The sequence below is a fragment of the Peromyscus maniculatus genome, chromosome 19 (assembly GCF_049852395.1).
Source record: "Peromyscus maniculatus bairdii isolate BWxNUB_F1_BW_parent chromosome 19, HU_Pman_BW_mat_3.1, whole genome shotgun sequence".
Classification (NCBI taxonomy): Eukaryota; Metazoa; Chordata; class Mammalia; order Rodentia; family Cricetidae; genus Peromyscus; species Peromyscus maniculatus.
Genome location: NC_134870.1, coordinates 35655249 through 35681975, shown reverse-complemented (window position 1 = coordinate 35681975; position 26727 = coordinate 35655249). Strand labels below are relative to the sequence as shown.

General features: G+C 37.4%; 1 protein-coding gene across 7 annotated transcripts in view; it reads left to right on the top strand.

The window, feature by feature from the left end:
• The window catches only part of LOC121823988 (uncharacterized), a 62957-nt gene that overhangs the window by 15165 nt on the left and 21065 nt on the right, over nt 1-26727 (top strand). For 5 of the 7 annotated variants that reach the window (XR_013046075.1, XM_076555193.1, XM_076555194.1 and 2 more), the window contains exons 1-4: nt 18911-19070; nt 19679-19791; nt 20642-20679; nt 21744-21856. Coding sequence is in view for 6 of the 7 variants with exons in the window: in XM_076555193.1 (XP_076411308.1) it covers nt 19737-19791; nt 20642-20679; nt 21744-21856 (206 nt within the window). In the remaining variant the exon portion in view is untranslated. Of the gene's footprint in view, nt 1-18910; nt 19123-19678; nt 19792-20641; nt 20680-21743; nt 21857-26727 lie in introns of those variants that run through there. The other 2 variants (XM_076555195.1, XM_076555196.1) reach the window with 2 other exon arrangements.

Sequence of the window (26727 nt, the reverse complement as noted above, 5' to 3'; positions counted from 1 at the left end):
AAGATTACCCCCAAATTAAGAGATAGAAAAACATTTCTCAGTCTTATTCTTTTATATTTATTTAAAGCAATAGTCTCTTTTTAATGTACTAGATATAATGAAGTACAGACTACCAGTCAGTGTTTATTTCCCTATATACTGAGGAAAAAAGAAAGCAATTGATCAAAAGCACAGGAGTAGGAAAGTGTGTCAGGACAGGCCCAGTGAGAATCCATTCCTATTGTCAATAGTTGATGAAAAGTTGGAGAGAAGTAATTAATAAACCTTAACAGGGCAACTGTCCACTCAGCCTGTGCTCTCTTCTGTTCTGTACTTTTGAATTCAGTTTCCTTATACCAGGCTGTTGATGAGACTCACCTGGGATCATTTGCCCATGCAATGTTAGGGTTTTCTCTTAACTATGAATCACTGCTTTGACAGCATGACAATGTCTTCACTGTTATTATAAGGTCTCCATGATTCTACCATACTGTTATTTAAAAACATTTAATAACTGATGTCCATGTCTAAGTGTCATTGTCAACTCATTTTTCCTCATTGATTTTCCTTTCCTCTAACTACTAGTTCATTTGGAAAGATTGATATATCTTCCCTTTTCTACAATAAATGAGTACCTTCATTCTTTTAGTACTTATGAGTTCATGAGGACCAAATGTCCCTGTTTCTCCGGCCAAGAAAAGATCTACCAATAAGTATTTGATAGACTTCACTCAACACCTGAATTACAACATCCAGGGAGAATTCACAATGCCTGTCTTCACTTCCCCGAGCAATCCTCTTAGCTCTTAGAGCTTGCCACTCATAGATAATTTGGAGCCTTTGCTGGAAGGCTCTGATTGAGGAAATAAAAGTGAACATTGGAATTAACAAAACAGCCACAGTCTCTGAACTGTTGTCCTTAAACGAAGTATCTCTCTGTGTGAGGTAGCTCAAGTAGGGCTCCTAGTGAGACAGCCTTGTGTGAATGCTTCTCCAGGTTAGTGTCCTTCCTAAAATAATGATACCGGAGGCTTTTTAAAATAAAAATACAGATTTAATTGTCTCCATGTCTCCTATTCCTCCCTGCTCTCTCTCTCTCTCTCTCTCTCTCTCTCTCTCTCTCTCTCTCTCTCTCTCTCTCTCTCTCTCTCTCCCTCTCTCTCTCTCTCTCACACACACACACACACACACACACATACACACACACACTAGCAGATTTCTTCTATTAGTAATTTCCCACTTTACTTTGCTATGTCTCTCTATATCTATCTATATCTATATCTATCTATCTATCTATCTATCTATCTATCTATCTATCTATCTATCTATCTATCTATCTATCTATCTATCATCTATCTCTATTCAATCTCTGGGTGGTCTTCTGTTATTATACTGATTACCTTGTTGAATCATGTCTTAGAAAAAGATAAAGAGCATATTGTCCTAATTAGAAATCTGGGTGAATGGAACTGTTTTCACAAAATCAAGAAACTCTGTCAGACTGATCCCTGGTTGTTTTTATTTGCAGTCCAAGGTATCCTGTTTATTGACAATCCAAAGGTTTCTTGTGTATCTTAATAAAATGTTGGTCTTCTCAAGAGTTATGTACATCATCTTGTCATTTCTTCTTTTTTCTGGTGAGTACATTTTCCTGTCCTGGATCAGGACCTTAAGCATATTCTAAAAAATTCAGGGAGGTAAAATCTCTGAAAAACCACAAAAGAATGAATGAGCTTGTCTTACTGGGTTGTAGTCTTTAAATGGTCATGTTACAAATGTCTTTAAAATTACAGCGGTGGGTTGCTTTTTCTAACTTATCCACACTGGAGAAGTTTGAAGGGAGCAGTGGATTAGAACAGGCTGTGTAGATTTTCAATCTCTGTTAATTTGTACCTCAGATTGTTAACTAAGTTCTATTGGGAAATGCAAAGTCAAGGAAAGAATGATGTCCTTAAATATGCTATTCTTTAAAAATCTAATTTGTTCGACAGCCTGAGGCCCTCTAAGTCAAGACCTATGCTAGGGGTGTTTTATCTTCTGTCAAGTTCAAGACTGGTTGTGAACATCAATGTGAGGACTTGTGAAACTTTACCTGGAACCTTGAAATCACAGCTGATTAATTTTTTCCAACTTAAATAAATGCATGAAAGATATTTTGAACTCTAAGTTCAGGGTATTTCACTTAAAAATGGCTACAGAGTGAGTTCCAGGAAAGGCGCCAAAGCTACACAGAGAAACCTTGCCTCGAAAAACCCAAAAGAAAAAAATTTATACCAAGTTAATAAACCCATATCTATTAACAAATGGAGCATGATACTTTTATTTAGGAGAGTAGTATATAGCACTAGTATTCACAGAGCTATATATATTTGGAAATTAGAATTGTATAGATTTGCATGTATTTTCAGTTAATTTTTTACTGCTGCCACCAAATTCTCATTTATTACTTACAGATATAGGCAATTTTCAACAATGTCTGCTAAATTTAGATGTAGGTTCTTCTCACCATAAACAATGTGCACAAGGTTGTTTTCACACATTTTTATCTGTCTGCTCTGTTTTCAGAAAGTTTTCTTTTAATATCAGCATTTGCCAGGAGTGAAGTAAGTTACTATTATTTTATATGGAAGTTTAAAGAATAAAGTTTTCTGTTTCATAAATTTGGCAATTTAAGGTAAAATTTACCAAAGAAAATCAGCTCTTCAAAAATTAAAAAGTCATATTTTATTATCATAAATCCTAAACATCAATCCAGAAATGCAAGACAATTTATTATTGATAGAAGATGCAACCATGAATATCTTAATCCCAAATTACATCCATTGGCATTCAAATATATAATTCAATATCTATACAGGCAGTGGGGACAGATCAATGGTTAACTTACCATTAAAAATGCTGACTTCCATATACTCACATGGTAGAATGTTACATTTGAAAATAAATGTAAAACTTGAAAATATTTGAATCGTCCCTGTAATATCAATATATCTGTGTATCTGTGACATATATGTGTCACAAGGTTATGTAAACATTGAGTCACATGCATATAATATATATAGTATTGCTGTCTTGGTATACATTTCTAAAGTATCTTAAACTGAATACATGTTTATTAAGATGCACATACATGAGATGTATTGATATGTCAATATAGAGTAAATATTTGCAGTAAATTGCAGAGAAATTACAGAGCAAGAAGAGAATAATCAATAAAAGATTCAATCTGGTGATGGGGTTGATGAAGGGAATGTTATCTGGTGGGGAATCACAAATGTTATGTCAGTTGGCTGCCTTACATGATCATGTTACACCAGCTGTGTGGTATTCTTATTAGTAGAGGCTTACAAACTAAAAATATGATTATTATTTGACATGTTTTATATGTGTTATATGTCCTTCACATCTACGTGCAGATTATACTTAAACTATTTTGTATGACATTAAATACTAAGAGTGAAGAGCATTTTATTCAATAGCTTATACACACACGCATATATGAATATATATGTATTACCATAATAGACCCACTTTGTGTGTGTTCATTGTGTGATATGAGAGTTAATATTAGTGACAGTGATTGGTATAGGGGAAACTATATTTGCCTCAACTCAAATCCCTGGGGAAAGCCAGAATAGCCAGTAAATGGTTGCCTGTAAAATCAACATACCATGTGAATGATTTTTTATTTAATACATTAGGCACTGTGAATAGACAAAATCAAACAGACAAGCAAGCAAAAATGCAAGTTGAAAGAATCCCCATTCCTTGTGTACACCAGGTTTAACGCACTGTTCAATAGGTAGGGGGCAATGACCTTTGTTGAGACCAAATGGAAAATGCAGAAGTAGAACAATCATCTAGGGTTTGCTCTTAATAGAAATTATACACAGAGGAAGAGTCTGTTCTGTAATATAACACTGCTAAGTTTGGTACCACATCTGAGGAGGGGCCCCTTTTTCCTGAACTCAGAGAATCACCCTAGAAAAGTCTTTGGCAAAGGGAGACTCAGATGTGCAAAACAGCGTCCATTCACTGAGTGATTAGTTTTTTTTTTTTTTAAACTTAATCCATAGTTTAGTTATTATGAAAGTGAATCACAGGGCATTGAACTTTTAAAAGCCTTCCATTAAAAGCCTACCATTTTAAAAGCTGAGTAATACTCATTGTGTAAATGTAACACAATTTCTTTATCCATTCTTCAGTTGAGGGACATCTTGCTTGTTTCCAGTTCTGGCTATTACTAATAAAGCTGCTATGAACATAGCTGAGCAAATGTCCTTGTGGTAAAGTGGAGTATCCTTTGGGTCTATGCTCAGGAGTGAGATAGCTGGTTCTTGAGGTAGAATGTTTCCCCAAATTCTGAGGAACCACCATTTTGATTTCCAAAGTGGCTGTACAAGTTTGCACTCCCAAGAGCAAAGGAGGAGTGTTCCCTTTGCTCCAGATCCTCTCCAGGATGATCTGTTGCTTGTATTTTTAATCATAGCCATTCTGAAACTGTAAGATGGAATCTCTTGTGTTTTGATTTGCATTTCCCTGAGGTCTAATGATTTTGAACTTCTCCTTACATGTTTCTTGGCCGTTTGAGATACTCCTCTTGAGAAATCTCTGTTTAGATCTGTCCCCTATGTTTTTTTTTTTTTTTTTTGGTTTTTCGAGACAGGGTTTCTCTGTGTAGCTTTGCGCCTTTCCTGGAACTCACTTGGTAGTCCAGGCTGGCCTCGAACTCACAGAGATCTGCCTGCCTCTGCCTCCAGAGTGCTGGGATTAAAGGCATGCGCCACCACCGCCCGGCATGTCCCCTATTTTTTTAATGGGATTATTTTGCATTTTGATGTCTGGTTTCTTGAGCTCTTTATATATTTTGTAGATTAGCCCTCTGTCAGATGTGCGGTTGAGGAAGATCTTTTCCCATTCTGTAGTCTGCCATTTTGTTCTATTGACTGTGTCCTTTGACTCACAGAAGATTTTCAGTTCAATGAGGTCCCTTTGAGTAATTGTCAATCATATTCAGCTATTAAAAACAATGACATCATGAAATTTACAGGAAATTGAATGGAAATAGAAAAGGTTATCTTCAGTGAGGTAATCTAGACCTACAAATATAAACATGGTATGTAGTTACTTATAAGTGGATATAGCTGTAAAATAAAGGATAGTCCACAAACCCACAGAGGCTAACTAACAAGGAGAGCTCAAAGGAGGACAATGGAAATCCCTGGAAAAAGCAAATAGAATAGACATCTAGGTTGGAGGAGGAGTGGGGTGGATTGGAACAGGTTGAGGGGTATGAAGGGAGAGTGTACTTGGAGAGTAATCTAGAATTGGGTGCATCTTGGGAATGAGCTAAAAACCTAGTGCAATAGAAACTCCCAGTTATCTACAAAGGTGATTCCCCTAGCTCAGACTTTTAGGTATGGGAAATACAGTACCTGACCTGGCCATCTCCTGTAAACAGGGAAGACTTCCAGTTTAGGGACTGGGACATCAACCCAGCCACATAACCCTTCGCCTACAATTTTTGCTGCCTACAAGATGTGTTGGGGCATAGGCAGCACAGAAATTGTGGGAGTGGCCAACCAATGACTGGTCCAGCTCCAGACCCTTGTCAGGAGAGGGAGCTCACAACTGACACTGCCTGGAGGTTCAGGAACCAGAGGTTGGAAAGTCCAGAGACCTAGGATTGAACCAAACAAGACTGGAAACAAAAATGAAATGATTCCTATTGACACTCTGCTCTATTCGCAAATTGGTGCCATCAAGAGGCCTCATTGACAACCAATGAAAACACATGTAGAGGCCCACAGCCAACTATTAGGCAGACCTTGGGAATCTTGCAGAAGAGGTGGAGAAAGGACTGTAGGAGCCAGATGGGTTGAGAACAACTCATGAAAAACCCACAGATTCAACAACATTGGGTTCATAGGGCTCATAGAGTGTGTATTGACAACCAAGGAGCATGCATGGGACTGACCTAGGCCTACTTTAATATATGTTACTGTTGTGTAACTTGGTTTTCTTGTGGGACTCCTAACAGTGGGATCAGTGGCTGTCTCTTTCTCTTTTGCCAGCTTTCTGGACCTTTATTCCCATACTGGGTTGTCTCATCCAAACTTGAACTTGATGTTTCATGTTTGGTTGATATCACTGGAGACTTGACCTCCTCTAAATATAAACAGATGTGAGTGGATACAAGGGCAAAGGGGAGATGAAGGGAGGGACTAGGAGGAGAAGGAGAGAAAATAGTGGTTGGGTTGTAAAACACACACACACATATATATGTGCATATGTATGTATATATACATATATACATAGATATATAGACATTTACATACACATTATGGCCTAACATCTAGCAAAAAAAGTAATTTTAATTAAAAGATGCTAATTTATTACAAAAATTGCAAGTGTCATTGTGATGTTAATACAATGGAGCTTTACAAAGCATATGTTTCAATGATTTATTCTTAGTAAATAAACATAAATATATAGCTATTAGCACAACTCCTTGTAGGCCATTTACATCATTCTAAAATATCTTATATATGTTTGTGGTCACCCCTTCCCAGGCTTGCCTCTAGCCTGCATGTTCTTTTGTCCACTTATTTGCCTTTCTGGATATTTTGTACAATTAGAATTATGCAAAATTTCATTTGTATCTACTTCCTTCACCCAGGATTATTCTTTTTTGGGTCAGGCACATTGTGAATTATATTTTAAAATAATGCATGATATCCTTTTTTGAATTGATAAATAACATTTTAAAATGCATTCATCATTTGATGGACATCTGGGATATTTTGATATTTAACTATTATTAATTGTAGCTAGAAGTTTTTTGTGTCCTGCCTGACCCCAATGTTCCATAGCCACTTATAAAATAATCCCTCAGAGGCTTATATTAATTATCAACTGTATGGCCTATCACAAGCCTCTTGTTAGTTAGCTCTTATATCTTAAATTAATTAATTTCTATTAATCTATGTTTTGACCCGTGTTCTATGGGTTTACTGGTCTACTGACATGTTGCTCCTTAGTTGACAGGCTGGTTCTCTCCCACTCCACCATTTCTTTTCCTGTGTTCCTCCTTGGATTTCCCACCTGCCTTTAATTTTCCTTGGCATAGGCCAAAGCAGCTTATTTATTAACTTATGGGAACAACATATATTCACAGCATACAGAAAGATGACCTCCAGCATTTCCCCTTTTCTATCTATCAAAAAGGAAGGTTTTAGCTTTAATATAGTAAAATTGTGTACAGCAAACAGTTATCAAACAAGGATTACAGTTACAATGCCTAGTCTATTTGCACTTGGCAAAATTAAAGAAAATATTCTATCATATAGTCTATGTTTGTGAGTCTAAAGTTTTATATCTAATTTATATTTTATCATGACTAAGGAAAATTATAATTATAACTATCTAGTCTTCAACTGCATCAAAGACCCCAGAATGATATAATATTACCTAAGTAAACAGGAGGTGCTTTGTAAGCAACTTTCAAAATTCTGGAAATGACAGAGACTGCTGGCTGCCTGGGCAGTCACCCAAAGTTACTCTGCAACTTTGGGGCATCCATTCAGCCTCTAGGCCTAGAGTCTCTCAGTTGCTTCTCCTTGTGTCCTGCAGAATGTCAGGCAGTCTCCTCTGTGAGGCAGAAACTTGAAGGACCATCTCATCTTGATTTGGAAAAATGTAGTGGTCATTTTTTCATGGGTCCTGCATATCTAGTCGATACAACATTTAGTCAAGCAGTCAAGGCAAGAAGAGTTTCTTGTCCAAATGGCTAACTTTTGCCATAAAGAAATCAAACTCCATATGGAGTTTCTTCAATGCCCATCATTTTCTTTGAAGCAATTGCCGCTGTCGGGAGCAGACGTGTCTCATTGTGCAGTCTAAGTTCTTAAAATATTTCTTAAGTCTAAATTCTTAAAATATTTTAATACCATCTTCTGTAGGTCTTTGAAGTGTTTGAAGATTACCTACCTAATTGAAACATACCTTTATATACCTAAAAAACTTAACTAACATGACTATAAATTTGATTATCCTAGGTAACTATTAATCTGAATTTCTTAATTATATATTACAATCTCAAATGAGCTGCATAAATATAATATCTTAAACAAGAGTAGGAATATATATAGTATAAAATCAACTTTAAATTTGTAATAAACTAAAATCTATAGCAATGTAAAACATTTTAAACAAATTGTTGCTCTTTAAAAGTAGATTCAATAATGTACCATTTCATCCTGCATATCTATAATATCCTCTTTTCTTCTTTATAAAGAGATTGCATTTACAATCAACTCTTTTTAAATAAAATAAACACTTATAAACAATATTTTGGGAATTTGGGCATAGCTTCTCATACCACTTCCTGCTGATTGGGGGGTGCTGGCAATCTTATGGGGATCCTGAGAAAATTAAGAATTTTAGTTAAATCTTGGTTGTAGTAGCCTGTGGGGATGGATCGTCTCAGCCAGTTGCTTTGAAGCTGATCATCTGTGCCATGGAGTCATCAGAGACCTTTCTGGAAGTCTTGGTTGATCAAACCATATTAGCCTGGAAGCAATCGACAGGTTCTCATCTTCTGTGGAAACAAAAGCAGAACCTCTTTTCCAAAGACACAAAATTTGAAGTCAAGATACCTTTAAAATACTATATATATATATATAAAACTCAGCAGCCTTTACAATCAAATGTCTTTCTGCAGTTAAAAACACCAAAGACAATATAATCTAGACTCTCTGTGTGATTTCCATTTTACATGGCTTATTTTTTATATTACTTTTACTGTCTTTTTAAAGTCTTTACTTTTTAAATTATCTACTTTTTTATATAGTTTTCTATCATCCTTTTCTTCTCTTTTCCAAACCTATGTACATTTTTACACATAATGTAAATAATTTAGAGGTTTACTCTGTCTGAATTTATCTTATTTTATCAATAATCCTTTTCTGATCATGCTTGCAAACTGCAGCATGGCCTAGATTGAAGTGGCAGCCCTGGCTGCTGACTCTGCCCAATTCAGTTTTTCAACATGGCAGAGGTACCCAGGAGCATCACTCTTACCCTGCCAACTCTGGGGTCCATGCTACCATCAGGTAGCATGCAGCTGGTACATAAACACTTTTTGTCTTTATGAGTAAAGGCTAAACCACCATGCAGTGTGCTGCGCAGCTTGGATACACCTCTCTGTCCTGAGGTAGGAATTTGCCATTCTACATTCAAGCCTGAATGCCGTAGTGTCTTGTGGCCTACATGAGACATGAAGTAGGAAGCTGTTTTTGGCTCTGTTTTACAATCTCTTATTAAGTTGTGATTGAAATTCATAACTTATTATTAAAAGCTGCACCCCAAGCCCATAACTCCTAGCTTTAGGGAACCACCGTTTCATCATCTGATTCTGTGATACTAAATTTTAAGGGTCTATATGTGAATGATACCATATAGTGTTCTGTGTCTTCCCCACTTAGAATCATATCATTTAAGATCATATATGTTTTCACATATGACAGGGTTCCCTTATTTTTATAGTTGAGATATATTCTGTCATGTGTATATAACATATAATTTATTCAATTGTTGACTCTAGTCCTTTGTTTTTCTTTATATACTGGTTATTATTATGTCACAATGAATGTGGGAGAGTAGATATCTTTCTAAAATGTTTCCTTCTGGATTGTTTCCTCATATGGACTTATTAGGAAACTTCATTTTGTTTTCCACTGTGACTGTATTATTTTCCTTTCTTCCCGACAGTTCACAAGAGTTCCAGCTTCTGTTTCTCCCTCCGACACTGATCGCATGCCCTGTCCCTAACCTATTCTGTCACACCTATTCTTACATATCTTGAATATTAACTCCTTATCAAGCACATAGTTTGTAAATATTTTCTCCTTTTATGACTTGTTTTTTCATTTTGTTGATAGTTTCCTTTGCTGTGCAGAAGCTTTCAAAATTTTTCTTCTATTTTTGAGATTTATCTCTTCCCTCTCTTCCCTATGAATCATCTCATCTCACCCTTCACTCTCATTTCCAAATTAATGACCATTTATCATTAACTGTTACATAGATACATGTATATAATTATATATTATATACATATATTCTAAAATATAACATGATTATTCTGTATAATGTTACTCATATATAGGTTTTCATGTCTGACCATTTGCTAATGAGTAATGAATTGGTGTGTGTATCCCTGGAGAAAATTATTTCTCCTACTATTAGCATTACTTTGTTGCCTATAGTTCTTTGTGTAGGGTTGTTCACTTTGGTATGTCTATTTTTGACCTCATTCAGCTCATGTTCAGGTAGTCATGATGAGACTTTGAGTGTAGCTTTTGGTATTACTAGGAGACACAGTCTCACAGAAAACTTCCTGATTCTCTGGCTCTTAAAAATCTTTCTGCCCTTTCTTCTCTAATATTCCCTGAGCCTCATATGTGGGATTTTTTTTTTCAGATGTATCCAATGGAACTGGGATCCACAACTCTGAAATTTGATTGGTTGTGGGTTTTTTGTAACCATCTCTATCTTTTTCAAAGATAAGGGTTGAGGAATACACTTATCTGTGGCTATAAAGACATGTATAAGGTTTGTACTATTTAATAAAGTGGTGCCAGTAAGTTCTCTTTCAAGATCCATGAGTTCTTTATTCCCAGGTAGTTAGTTAGTTTTCTAATACCAGGCTTGATTTTCCTCTTGTTGAGTTTGTCTTCAATCCAATTAGAGAGTTTTTGGTTACCTCCAAGGTATGTGTGCCACTACTGGACCCATAGTTTTATGGTTATGGCTCATAGGTGTTATTGCTGGGTAGACTTCTCTCTTATTCCTTTGAAAGACTGTATCACGCCTTATGATATGATGAAAGCTAATACTCAGTGAGGAGTCATCCTGGTCTGGTCCAAACTTTTTAGTTTGAAGTTTAAATGTTTACAGATGCATCTCCAACATGGGTGATGACTCTGAAAAGTTGTGTTGCAGGAGCTCTCTGAAAAATTTGCAGGCAACTGACTGTAACAGTGGCAGTTTTCTTTTGGGGACTGGGTTTCATTCTTGTAAAAATCAGCTGCCTGCAAGCTGTTCAGAGAGCTCCTGCAACACAGCTTTTGTGAGTCACCACTCATGTTGGAGATGTACCTGTAAACATTTAGACATCAAATTAAAAAGTTTGTAACAGACCTCATTGAGTATATGTTTCTCCACTTCTATCGATTTTACCTGCAAATTTCATGATTTCATTTTTCTTTACAGACCAATTGCATTTCCTTGTTGATATGTGCCCCATATTCATTATCCATTCGTTAGTTGAGGGACATCTAGGTGAATTCCATTTTCTATTATGAATAAAGTGACAATGAAAACGTATGTACATGTATCTGTGTAGTTAGATATAAAGTCCTCTGAATATACCCCAGGAGTTTTTCAGCTGGGCTACAAGACAGATCTATTTCTATGTTTAGTTTAAGAATTTTCCAGAATTATTTCAAGGTGGCTGAACTAGTTTGTTCTCTCACACAGTGTATAAGGGTCCCCTTTACCAGAATTCACACCAGCATTTGTTGCCATTTGGGTTTCTGATAATGGCCATTGTGACTAGAGTGAGACAGTGTCTTAATATAGTTTTCCTCTCCATTTTCTGATAGCTAAGAATGTTAGACACTTTTTAAAGTAATTATTAAACATTTGTATTTCATCTTTTGACAATTAATCTTTGTTCGTTTCCATAGTCACTTACAAGTTGGGTTTTTTCCTTTGTGTTTAGTTTTTAAAGTTCTTTTTCTGTTCTAGCTTTGACTTCTCTGTCCGGTATATAGTTGGCAATGATGTCATCCCATTCTTTCGGTTACTTCACTGAATTGACCTTTACCTTTGCTGTGTGGAAGCCTTTTAGTTCATGATCCCATTTGTCAATGCTGTTCTTACTTCCTGTGCCATCAGATTCTTATTTAAAATACTGGAGAAAACATGGGGGGAACAGGGGAACCCTCATTGACCGTTAGGGAGATTACAAACTGGTAGAGTCTCTATGGAGAGTTCTCCAAATGCTAAAATTAGATCTATCATATAACCCACTTATAGCACTCCTTTGTATAGTCACCAAAGGACTGAAAATCATCCTGCAAAATACAAACTGGATGTGTGGGGGGTAATGAAGGGCAAGGGTCGAGGGAAAGAGAGCTTAGGGGAGTGGGAGACCCCAGCTGGATCAAGAATAGAGAGGGAGAACAAGGAATAAGAGACCATGATAAATGAAAACCCCATGGGAATAGGAAGAAGCAAAGTGCTAGAGAGGTCCACAAAAATCCATAAAGATACTTCCACATTAGACTGCTGGCAATGGTTGAGAGAAAGTTGGAACTGACCTACTCTGGTGATAGGATGGCCAAACACCCTAACTGTCGTGCTAGAAATCTCAACCAATGACTGATGGAAGCAGACACAGAGATACACAGCCAGGCCCCAGGTGGAGCTCCAGGAGTACAATCTTCGAGAAAGAGGAGGGACTGTATGAACGAGAATTGTTGAGACCAAGATTGGAAAAAGCACAGGGACAAATACCCAAACTAGTGGAAACACATGAACTGTGAACCAATAGCTGAGGAGCCCCCAACTGGATCAGGCCCTCTAGATAAGTGAGACAGTTGATTAGCTTGAACTGTTTGGGAGGCACCCAGGCAGTGGGACTGGGATCTGTCCTTAGTGCATGAGCTGGCTGTTTGGAACCTGGAGCCTATGCTGGGACACTTTGCTCAGCCTTGGTGAACGAAGGAGGGGACTGGACCTGCCTGGACTGAATCTACCAGGTTGAGCTGAATCTCCAGGGGAGTCTTTGCCCTGGAGGAGATGGGAATTGGAGATGGGAGGGGGGCGTGAGGAGGGAGGACAGGGGAATCCATGGCTGATATATAATATTAAATCAAATTAAAAAAAATACATGCTCAGCCATGTTCATTTCTGCTCTATTCACAATAGCTAGGAAATGGAAACAACCTAATGTTCTACAGCTGAAGAATGGAAATGAAAATGTGGTACATATAAACTATGGAATTTTATTCCTTGTTAAAGAAAAATGAAATCATGAACTTTGCAGGTGAATGTATACAACAAAAAAAGTATTATATTGAGTGCTACTTTAATTCCTTCTTCTGTATTTAACTCCCTTACATACCCCAAACCCAGAAAGACAAATGTTGCAGGTTCTCTCTGATTGAAGGCTCCTAGCTACAAACCTTCAGATGTGAGTACGTAGTCTGTAGTAACTACAGAAACTAGGAAAGTAAAATGTGGTCATTGCTAGGATAGGGTTGTTGGGTAACAAAAGAGAGGGAAATAGCAGGGTACAAGCACTGTGATCAGGGAAGTGAGAAATGGAGTGTGCTCCTTAAGGAGCAGTAGGGAGTTAGAAACAGAAGGTAGAAAGAGGATGAAGGATAATAGCAGGATACAAGTAATCTGATCGGGGGGAAAACGGTAAATGAAGGGATCCATTAGTGAAGGGAGAGGGGTGTAAATACAAGGAAAGGAGGGAGGTGGGTAAAATAACAATAAGGATGGCTGAAAAGGCCATAAGGAACCATACTATTAAGTATTTACCTAAAAAATAAAAGGCTTTTCATTTTACATATGCATATAATATGTATAGTATTATTTTTATTATATAGATATTGTACATATAGGTAGTACTTTTCTGTATATCTATATATACATGAGTTGTTGGACAGACCTATCTGAGAGACTCCCACAACCTTAAGCCTATTTCTATTGTCCTTGGTTACCTGCTAGAGCTGGAAGGTAAGTCTCTATTGCTGAAGACATCATGCACTTCAGAAATAGGTCCCAGAGACCCATGAGTTGTAACTGACCTGAATGCCCCTTGTCTTAGTTAGGGATTATATTGTTGTGAAGAGACATCATGACCACAACAATTCCTAAAAGGGAAAACACTTATTTGGAGTGGCTTACAATTTCAGAGGTTTAGTCCATTATCATCATGGTATAACATGGTGGGTTTCAGGCTGACATGGTGCTGGAGAAGGAGCTGAACGTCCTACATCTTGACTTGTAGGTAAGAGGAAGTGGTCTGTCTTACTCGGCATGGCTTGAGCATGTATTAGGCCTCAAATCCCTCCTCCACAGTAACACCCTTCCACCAACAAGATCACACCTACTTCAGCAAGGCTACACCTTCTAGTAGTGCCATTCTCTTTGAGGAACAATTTTTTTTTTTTTTTCAAACCACGACATTTCTTCTCAGGACTAGCTTTCCTGGTAGCAAAAGGCACTATGCAAAGTTCCACAGGAGAGAAGTACCCAAGAGTACCACTCAGCTATGATGCCTATGAACCATTACAGTGACCAACAATGCATGAAAACCCTTATGTGCAGTAGTGGCCCACATACCTTGGCAGTAACCACATGCTCTCCACTTGTACTTTAGACCCATACAATAGGAAGGATAACATGTCTGGTACTGAAACCTAGCTAAATACTCAGTGCTTAGTGAAATCATGTTTTTTGGGGAGAATCTACAACTATTAATTTACCAATACATTATAGTTCCTAACAATAGTCTATAAGCATTGGTTCTTAAAAGTGTTGTGTTCACCTCACATCAAGGAAACTTCTCTTCTCAAAACTCAGAGACCATTATAGAAATCTACAGCCAGTGAAAAGCAGAGTTTTGGAGTGCAGTCCCAATGAATGCATCTATCGAACCCTTCCACACCTAAGGTTCAGGGAACATTGTGGAAGAGGAGGCAGAAAGATTGTAAGAGCCAGAGGATCAGGGAGTTTACTATGTGGTAACGACTCTTAATAACATAAGAAGATATACTTGTAAAACCTCACCAACATGACTGCTCAGATGTGAGCTGAAGGATAACACTTAGCAGTATGCCAAATAGGACAGGAAAAGGCCCACAAGGCCTCAAAACTTCTCCAAGAACACAGGCAACCAAGTAAAGCTCAGAGTGGGAGAGGTAGAGCTCTACAGGCTAGAGTATACCAACTGGTTTTCTAGTACCAAATGATCAACTTTGAAAACATACAAATAAGTAACAATATTTGGACTCAATAGGTTTTATGTAGGCATGTTTATGTATATATATATACACATACATACATATATATACATATATATGTACATCTATAAATACATATATGCATTCAACAGTAATGAAAAAAGAAACAATTTCTTTATGAAGGCACTTAGTGCTATGAACTTTCCTCTTAGCACAGCTTTCATAGTGTCCCATTTTCACTGAATTCTAGGTTGTCTTTAATTTCTTTCTTTATTTCTTCCTTGACCCAGCAGTCATTCAGTAGAGAGTTGTTCAGTTTCCATGGGTTTGTAGGATTTCTGTTGTTGGTGAAACTCTGCTTTAATCCATGGTTGTCTGATAATCCAGGATAGGGGGTTATTTCAATTTTCTTATGTCTGTTGAGACTTGCTTTGCAACTTATTGTGTGGTCAATTTTGGAGAAGATTCCACAAAGTGCTGAGAAGAAGGTATAGTGAATTTCATTTTCTTTTCTTTTCTTTTTTTTTTTTTTTTTTTGGTTTTTCGAGACAGGGTTTCTCTGTGTAGCTTTGCACCTTTCCTGGAGCTCACTTGGTAGCCCAGGCTGGCCTCGAACTCACAGAGATCCACCTGCCTCTGCCTCCCGAGTGCTGGGATTAAAGGCGTGTGCCACCACCGCCCGGCTGAATTTCATTTTCAAATCGGGTATCAACACCATATGTCATTAAATTATCTGTGTTGTCTTAGAAAATAGTTGTATCTCCTTTGAGTCATTTGATCACAATTATGAAGCTTTTGACTTCTGCACCAGATATTTCATTAAAGTCATTCCCACCAGAGGCCTTCTATGGTGTTAGTAATTTTGGGAGAAAAAACTCGTTTTGTTTTTTCATGTTACTTGTGTTACTTCATTGAGATCTCCCTATTGGGGTTAGAATTGCTGGTTAAATTTCTATTCTTCTTGTTAGGTTGCCTCTTTTTTTTTTTTTTTTTAAAAAAAAAAAAAGAGTTCAGTGTTCAGGAGGCAGACTAGGTTGTATACATTTGTGTTCATGCTTTCATCTATTAAACTGGTGCTCAAGGCACCAGACTCTAAGTCCAGTCTGTTCTTGTTGCTGAGCACTGTTTGAAGCAACAGTTCCTGTCCAGCTGTTAACCCACTCTAATAATTGACTAGCACATGACTATAAACCAGACACTAGTTCAGTACTGATTAGCTTAGGGAGTAAGGTAAAGGATTCCTGATGGTGCTGTGCTGAATGATATATTAGTTGTTTTGTCATGAGTGGACAGGAGAATAAAAGAAAATGAAGCATTCTCAGTGAGACTATTAACTAGTTTATTAGTCCCTGGATGGGAAGTAGAGGAAAAGGGAGAATTACTGTGACAAAAAAAAAAAAAAAAAGGAGAGAGGTGGAATTTGTTGGAGTTTGGTTAGTGGTATACTAAAAATAGGGTATGGATATGTATCCAGATACCATAAACCAGGTCAGCCTCTGGTCTTTGGGAGGTGTAACAGTGAGAGGAGTGGGTATAAAAAGAGACACGAAGGCAAACAAGGAAAAACAAGAAGTGAGGAAAAAATGCATGAGCAGTAGGGGGCAGTATAGGTCTGCTACATTGACCTCAAGTTTTGGTGAGGAAGAGAGCTGGGTGAAGGTGTAAGGTAATGAAAACACTGGCAGATAAATGATAGCTGTAGTGGGGAAAGAGAAGTGTGGGGATATAAGGAAATGTGATCATTTGAATCTCACTTTGTCTCTTCGGTCTGTTGCTCCAGTCCTCTGGTCCTGGTTTGAGCTATCCTCTGTACTGACTTTCACTAGTCCAGCATCCCCTGCACATAGACATTTCTTGACAGTTCTGCTCTGTCAGCTGTAGATAGCCAGTACAAACTCTGTCCTAATGCAGTCTCTGCATTCCCACAGGGTTAGAGGGGTAGGAGTTTGTGTGGGGCCCAAACCACAGTTTAGAGCTCCTGCTTAGCTTATGCAGTGTTGCCTTTCTCCACTGGGGTGCTGAAGGTGGCCCTGGCTGCAGTCCCTGGGAAGCCCCTTTATCAAATTCCTTCTGGAAGAGCTCTTACAGATTTTTCTGGTAGGATTGACCTGCAGCTGTGGTAGGGGTTGCTTTGTTTGTACTTGGAGCAGGAAGTCCAGTCTCATGATAGAGGAAGTTCATGGGTCTGATGGCAGAAGAGTTTTGTTGGTCCCTTGATCAAGTCAGTTTGAAGACTGAAGAAGTAGCTGTGGGAGTGATGAGATATTCTTTTTATAAAGTTAAACGTCTTTAATTCTTTGAGATTTTCATGCACCGTATTTTGAACTTATTTATCCCCCAACTCCTTGCAAATCCCCTTACCTCTTTACCTACCCACTTTCATGATTTCTTCCCTCCCTTCTTCCTTCCCTCCTTTCCTACCTTCTATCCTACCTTACCTTATCAATTCTGCAAGTCTGGTTTGTGTTGGAAAAGCCTCTCAGGTGTGGGTCCTGCCCTGCAGTGTGGTCAGTACAACAGAAATCAAATTATTCCTGTTCGCACATAATATGATATTATGCACAAGAAGTCTCAAAACTCCTACTAGAGAATTACTAGAAACAACCATTTCAGTCTAGCATTAGGATACAATATCAACTTATAAAAATCAGTAGCTTTTCTAAATACCACCAACAAAGGAGATCATGGACACATGCCCACCTTCTATATTTTAAATATCTCTTCCTTTGAAAATCAATTTTATCTCATAATGCTTTGTCAGGGCTTTGTTTATTATTTAACCTTACATGTACTTTGTTTATGTAGTATAGTCTCCAGTTTTGTGTTTTTTGGGATTTCTCTGTGTGGGAATGTGTGTGTGTGTGTGTTTCTTGAGATGTTTCTTTGTCTCTTTTTCGTCTGTTTCTTCATTTGTTTGATCTTATTCCCTTCTTTTGTTTTATTTAATCTAATTTTATTTTATTAACATTATGTATTTAGATGCCTGTTTGTATCTGAACAAGAGAGAGAAAGAAAGGATGTGGATTCAGTTGGGTGGGGAAGTTGGGGAGGATCTATGAAAAGGGGAAATTATAATCAGAATACATTGTATTAAAATTTTATTTTCAGGTTAAAACATCAAGGTTACTCCCAAATTAAGAGATAGAAATACATTTCTCAGTCTCTTCCTTTTATATTTACTTTAAGCAATGGTCTATTTTTAATGTACTAGATATAATGAAGTACAGACTATGAGTCAGTGTTTATTTATGGATATGCTCAGGAAAAAAGAAAGCAATTGATCAAAAGCACAGCAGTAGGAAAGTGTATCTCAAGACAGGCACAGTGAGAATCCATTCCTGGTGTCTACTGTGGCAGAAAAGTTGGAGGGAAGTAATTAAATCTTAAGAGGACAACTTTCCCCTCAGCCTGTGCTCTCTTCTGCTCTGCACTTTTGAGTTCTGTTTGGGGGAGCTTCCTTAAACCAGGCTGCTGATGAGATTCACCTGGGAGGATTTGCTCTTGCAATGTTTGGGTTTTCTCTTAACTATGAATTCACTGCTTTGACAGAAGGACAATATCTTCACTGTTGTTAGAAGGTTTCCATGATTCTACCATACATTTATTTACAAACATTTCATAACCGATGTCCATGTCTAAATGTCATTGTCAACTTATTTTTTCTCATTGATTCTCTTTTCCTCTTACAATTAGTTCATTTGGAAAGATTTATGTATTTTTCCTTTTCTAAAATAAAATAGCACTTTCATTCTTTTAGTACTTATGAGTTCATGAGGACAAATTGTCCCGTTTCTTCAGCCAAGAAAAGATCTACTGATAAGTATTTGATAGGCTTCACTCATGACCTGCTTTTACTTCTATGAATACAGGACGCCTCCGTGCCTTATCATCCCTGTGCATTCTTCTTAGCCCACAGAGCTCATCACTCATACATAATTTGGAGACTTCATTGGAAGGCTCTGATTGAGGAAATAAAAGCAAGCATTGGATCAACAAAACAGCCACAGTCTTTGAACTGTTGTCCTTAACCCAAATATCTCTCTGTGTGAGGTAGGTCAAGTGGGGCTCCCAGTTAGACAGCCTTAAGTTAGGGCTTCTCCAGGTTAGTGTCCTTCCTAAAATAATGACACTGGAGGCTATTTTTTGAGATTACAGATTTAGATGTCTCCCTTTCCTCCTTTGTTCTCTCTCTCTCTCTCTCCTCTCTCTCTCTCTCTCTCTCTCTCTCTCTCTCTCTCTCTCTCTCTCTCTCTCTCTCTCGTACACACACACACACACACACACACACACACAGACACACATTAGCAAATTTCCACTGTTAGTATTTTCCTACTTTGTTATCTATCTATCTATCTATCTATCTATCTATCTATCTATCTATCTATCTATCTATCTTTGATCTATGTATCATCTATGTATCTATCTATCTATCTATCTATCTATCTATCTATCTATCTATCTATCTATCTTTCTGTCTGTCTATATTTAATCTCTGGGTGGTCTTCTGTGTTTTTATTTTATGACCTTATTGAATCACATTTTAGAAAGAGATAAAAGGAATTATTGCCTTAATTAGGAATTTTGTTGGATGGAAATATTTCCACAAATTCAAGAAACTCTGTGACTGATCCCTGGTTGTTGTTGTTGTTGTTTTTCAGCTGTCCAAAGCATTGTGTTTACCGACATTCCAAAGGTTTCTTGTGTACCTTTCATAAAATGTTGGTCTTCTCAAGAGTTACGTACATCACCTTGTCATTCCTTCTTTTTTCTGGTGAGTACATTTTCCTGTCCTGCATGATAACCTTAAGCATATTCTAAAAAATTCAGGGAGGTAAAATCTCTGAAAAACCACAGAAGAACGAATGAGTTTGCCTTACTGGGGTTGTAGTCCTTGAATGGTCATGTTACAAATGTCTCTAAAATTAGTGGTGGGTTACTTTTTCTAACTAGTCCACAATTGAGAAGTCTGCAGAGAGCAGAGGATTAGAACAGGCTGTGTGGACTTTCAGTCTCTGCTAATTTTTACTTGAGATTGCTAAGTAAATCCTATTGGTAAATGCAAAGTCAAGGCAAGAAAAATGTCTTTAAATATGGCGTTCCTGGAAACCCAATTTGTTTGACAGCCTGAGGCCCTCTAAGTCAAGCCCTAGTTAGGGGTGTTTTATCCTCTGTCAAGTTCAAGACTGACCGTGAACTTCAAAGTAAGGACTTGCAAAACTTAACATAGAACCTTGAAATTACAGCGGGTTGTTTTTTTCCAATTAAGTGAATACATGAAAGATATTTTGAACTCTGAGGCCTGAGTATTTCACCAAAAAATTTATATAACCTTAATATACCCAGTTCTATTAACAAAAGGAAGATGATACTTCTATATAGGAGAGTAGTATATAGTACTACTTTTCATAGAGCTGTATATATTTGGGAATTAGAATCATCTTGATTTGCATCTATTTTTAGTTAATTTTTTACAACTGTCACAATATTCCCATTTATTACTTACACCTGTAGGCAATTTACAACAATGTCTGCTACATTTAGGTGTAGGTACTTCTCACCAAATCAGTGTGGACAAGGTTGTTTTTATACATTTTTATCTTTCTTCTCTGCTCTATTTTCAGAAAGTTTCTTTATCATATCAGCATTTTTCAGGACTCATGTAAGTTACTATTACTTTATATGGAAATTTAAAAAGCAAAGTTTTCTTCTTTATAAAACAAGCAATTTAATGTAAAATTTATCAAAGAAAATAAATTCTTCAAAAATTTGTATATACCATTAAAGAATGGTATATTTTATTACAATTAGTCCAAAACATCAATCCAGTAATGCAAGAACACTTATTGTTGATACAAGATGCAACAATTAATTAGTATCTTAATCCCAAATTCCAGCCATTGGCATTCAGATTTATAATTCAATATCTATACAGTCCAGTGGAACAGCAGAATGGTTAACTCTCCGTTAAAAAAGATGACTTCTGCCGGGCGGTGGTGGTGCATGCTTTTAATCCCAGCACTCGGGAGGCAGAGGCAGGCGGATCTCTATTAGTTTGAGGCTAGCCTGGGCTAAAGAGTGAGTTTCAGTAAAGGTGCAAAGCTACACAGAGAAACCCTGTCTTGAAAAACTAAAAAAAAAAAATGAGTAGAATGTTACATTTGAAAATAAATGATTTGTCTCTCTAAATATCAATATATCTGTTTCTCTGTGAGTATGTGCAAAAATTGAATCACATACATGCTATATATACATGTATATATAATTACTTTCTTTGTATAAATTACCAAAGTATCTAAAATTGAAAATCTGTGTTATGAGCACACCCATAAATGAGATGTATTGACACATAAATACATAGTAAATATGTGCATTGAATTGCAGAGCACTTATAGAGGAATAAGAGATAATCAATAAAAAATTCAATTTGGTGATGGGAGGATGAAGGGAATGTTGTCTGTTGGGGAATCTCAGATGTTATAATGTGAGTTGGCTGCTTTACAAGATTATGTTACACCAGCTTTGTGGTATTCTTATTAGTAGAGGCTTACAAACTAAAAATATAATAATTATTTTCAAGTGGATTATATGTGTTATATGTCATTTACATCTATGTGTAGATTATATTTAAACTCCTTTGTATGGCATTACATACTAAGTGTGAAGAACATTTCATTCAATAGCCCATCATCTAATATGTTTCTGTTTTCTTTGTGTATTTTTCAGTCAATGTGTAGAAATTTTGTTCCTTATATGACTTGCCCCAAAGAGAATAATCCTGTCTGTGGGTCCAATGGCCATACTTATACCGGCAGATGCATGTTCTGTAAAGCATACAAGTAAGAATACAATACTAGATACAAGTTCTTCCTAAGTAATGAAGACTTAGTAGCATAATCTAGATTTATATTATTGATGTTCCATGCTCATATTACACAGAAAAAATTACTCTACCAAACCAATGTGCTATGAAAGACAAAGAAACACATGTACCTCCCTTTAATATTGTGACTTTTGAAAGTGCCTTTTGCATTTGGTACTTAAGAATATACTTTGTTGAACACTGTACAAACAAACGAATCAGTTCACTTAATTATTGGGAATTACTAATTGCAGATGTGTAAACATTATGAGACAATTCTAAAGACCTGATGCTCAATGTATCTCTGCTACAGTCTGCAATCTATCATGCCAGAAAGGAACTCCCTGGAAGGATCCCCTGAATTCCATGAAAGATTTTATACCACAGGATGTTCTAGGATACCTCCATCCAATATCCCTATCCTTTATACTCCTTTATACTTTATACACACACACACACACATACACACACACACACACACACACACACACACACACACACACACACACACACACACAAATAATAAGATAGCTGTGTCTCATGTAGAAATCTTTCTTCTTCTATTTTATATCCCATAGTCTCAATGGCTTTTCCACTTAACAATCTTCTAATTGTCATGTCTTTCTCAAGGCTTACTAACAATCCCTACTTCTTTCTTTTATGAGTCTGGGCAAGCTTCAAGACTAAGGCAAAGCTGAGGCAGTAGAAAGGGCCCAGGACACCCACAGCTGGAAGTGTGAGGATGCTGGGAGCTGTCAGAATTTAGTTGTTCATAGAAGGAGAAATTCATGTCCACAATTCAATCTTTCCCTTTTGAAAATAACATAATACACTGCTCAAAGAGTTTAATGTCTTCTTTCAATAATTTCTTAAAACCTTTTTGACCTCTTTTATTTTTTTCTTTACAGAGAAAGCAATGGTAAAATTAAATTTAAACATTATGGTAAATGTTGAGTTTTCGATGGAGCAACATCTTCCTATGGATCTTATTATGATCACAGGTTTGCCCTGAAGTCTAAAGTGAATTGGAGATTTTGTCATCAGGTTCTCATGGCCTTAGAAGATTGGGTGACTCTCTGTGTAGGATACAGAGTAGAAGACTGGGCTGTCACTGTTCTTTTTACTTCTGGGATCCTGAGATTTCAATGTTTTACATTCTATGGTCAACTACTTAATGACACCTAGTAATCCAAAATCTCCATTTTACATTCTGTAAACTGACAACTTAAAACAATCAATACCCTTGTTGTAGTTCTTAATAAAGTCTTAAAGTACACTATTTATCAAGTAAATCTTTTGTTGGATGGAAAGACCCCCCGGTGTTTAGCAAAGCTTGGCAATCTTGGAGAGAATTTAAGTTTGGTTTCATATATCCATGTTAGGTGACTTATCACCTCCACCTCTAAGGAGATCTCATACCATCTTCAGTACACTTTGGAACCTGCACAGACATATTATACACACACACACACACACACACACACACACACACACACACACACACACAAATCTTTTAAAAACAATGCTCTTTGCTTCTTTGGATACCGAGGTAACCCAAACACATACTTTTGACAAATACCAAAGATGAACTTGAAAGTAAAGTGCTGATTTTTGAATAGTATCTGCAGGAATGACCTTTTTCTGGAAATAACTCTTGCCTGAGGAGTTGACCCTTTTGTGTTTTGACCTTGCAACGATGTTGACCATGTGCATTAAGACTATTTATTCTTAAACAGTATTGTCCCTCTCTTCTTTGTGAACCTTCCATGACCCTGAGCTAGAACGATATATGAGTGTATTATGTTAGCTATTCCCCTGAAGCAGCAGGTTGAAAGCAGCCTTGAAAAAAAATATGTAATAGAAAAGATTGAAAGCAACATGTGGTTCTATGTTGATAAAATGTTTTCAGTCAAGTGCTATTAAGGAAACCCTTCACTTTTGAAATCTTTTGAATGCCTTACCTCTTTAATCATTTACAGTCACTCTGTATTCTACCTATACATGCACATATATGAATATATATGTATTACCATAATACACCTATATGTGTGTGTATATGTGTATGTTTACTGTATGGTATGTGATATGAGAGAATATTAGTAACAGAAACCCATGTTTGCCTCAGCTGAAATCACTGGGGAGAGCCAGAATATCCAGCAAATTGTTGCCATGAAATAGCATACCTTGTGAATGATATATTATTTACAACATTAGACCCTATGAAAAGGCAAAATCAGAGAAGAAAGCAAAAATGTGAGACAGAGGAACCCCATTTTGTTCAAATACCAGGTTTCATGCACTATTCAATAAACAGGGGACAATGACTTTGCTGAGGACACATGGAAGATGCAGAAGTAGAAAAATCAGCTTGGGTTTGCTCTTGATAGAAATTACAAAGAGGAAGAATCTGTTTTGATATAGCATAACTAATATTGGTGCCACAACTGAAGAAGAGCTCCTTTGTTCAGAACTCATAGAATCAGCCTAGAAAAGTCCCAGGCACAGGGAGACACAGATGTGCAAATCAGTATGCTTTCACTAAGTGACTATTAATTTTTTTTAAACTTAAATCATAGTTTAGATATTATGAAAGTGAATTGCAGGGCATTAAACTTTTAAATGCCTACCATTTTAATAGCTGAGTATACTCATTATGTAAATGTAACACGGTTTCTTTATTCATTCTTCAATTGAGGGACAGCTTGGTTGTTTCTAGTCTGGCTGTTATGTGTAAAGCTGCTATGAACATAGCTGAGCAAGTGTTCTTGTGGTAAAGTGTCCTTGTGGTACAGTGGAGCATCCATCCATTGGGTCTATGCCCAGGAAAGGTATAACTGGTTTTTGAGGTACAACATTTCCCAATTTTCTGAGAAACCACCATATTGATTTCCAAAGTGGCTGTACAAGTTTTCACTCCCACCAGCAAAGGAGGAGTGTTCTCTTTGCCCCAGATCCTCTCCAGCATGATCTGTTGCTTGTGTTTTTAATCATAGCCATTCTGACACTGTAATATGGAATCTCAGTCATTTGCATTTGTATTTCCCTGAGTGTTAATTATGCTGAACATCTCCTTAAATGTTTCTTGACCATTTGAGATTCTTCCTTGAGAATTCTCTGTTTAGACCTGTCCCCTATTTTTCAATTAGATTATTTGACATTTTCACGTTTGGTGTCTTGAGCTCTTTATATATTTTGGAGATCAGCCCTCTGTCAGATGTGGGTTTGGTGAAGAGCTTTTCCCATTCTGTAGGCTACCATTTTGTCTTTTGACAGTATCCTTTGTCTTACAGAAGCCTTTCAGTTCCATGAGGTCTCATTTAGTAATTGTAGATCTCTCAGCTATTAAAAACAATGATATCATGAAATTTGCAGGCAAATGAAGGGAACTTGAAAAAAATTTATCTTGAGTAAGGCAATCCAGACCTAGAAAAATAACCATGGTATGTACTCACTTATAAGTGAATATTAGCTGCAAATTAAAGGATAACCATGCCACAATCCACAGACCCAGAGAGCTAAGTAACAAGGAGAGGTCAAAGGAGGACAATGGACATCCCTGGGAAGGACAAATAGAATAGACATCTAGGGTGGAGGAGGGGTGGCATGGATAGGAACAGGTTGGGGGAGGATGGAGGGAGAGTGTACTGGGAGAGTCAACTGGAATTGGGTGCATCTCAGGAATGAGCTGGAAACCTAGTGAAATGGAAATTCCCAGGAATCTACAAAGGTGACCCTAGCTCAGACTTTTAGCAATGGGGAATACAGAACCTGACCTGGCCATGTCCTGTAAACAGGAAAGATTTCTAGTTGGGACATCAATCCAGGCATATAACCTTCTGCCTACAAGATGTGCTGGGGCACATGCAGCACAGAAATTGTGGGAGTGGCCAACCAATGACTGGTCCAGCTCTAGACCCATGCCAGGAGAGGGAGCCCATATCTGACACTGCCTGGAGGGCCAGGAAACAGAAGGTGGATAGCCCAGAGACCTAGGATAGAACCAAACAAGCCTGGAAACAAAAATGAAATGATTCCTATTGATACTCTGCTCTACTCTTAAATTGGTGCCTAGCCTTATTTCCATCAGAAGTTTCATTCAGCAACTAATGAAAACAGATGCAGAGTCCCACAGCCAAACATAAGCAGACTTTGGGAATCTTGCAGAAGAGGGGGAGAAAGGATTGTAGGAGCCAGATGGGTCAAGAACACCTCAAGAAAAACCCACAGAATCAACTAACCTGGGTCATTGGGGCTCATAGAGAATGTACTGACAACCAAGGAGCCTGCATGGGACTGACCTAGGCCCTCTTTATATATGTTAAAGTTGTATAGCTTGGTCTTCTTGTGGGACTCCTAACAGTGTGGAATCAGGGGCTGTCTCTTTCACTTTTGCCAGCTTTTTAGATCCTTATCCACATACTGGGTTGCCTCATCCAGCGTCGAACTTGATATTCCATGTTTAATTGATATCCATGGGAGGCTTGCCTCCTCTGAATATAAACAGAGCATGAGTGGATGTAAGGGCAGAGGGGAGATGGGGGGAGGGACTGGAAGAAGAAGAAGAAGAGGAAGAGGAGGAGGAGGAGGAGGAGGAGGAGGAGGAGGAGGAGGAGGAAGAAGAAGAAGAAGAAGAAGAAGAAGAAGAAGAAGAAGAAGAAGAAGAAGAAGAAGAAGGAGAGAAAACAGTGGTGGTGATGTAAAAATATATATGTAGCGTGCACGCACATACACGCACACGCATTTAAAAGCCTATCATCTATCAAGGAAAACAATTCTAATTAAAAATGCTATTTTATTTGAAAAACTGCAATTGTTGTTGTGGTATTTATATACAATGATGCTGGCCAA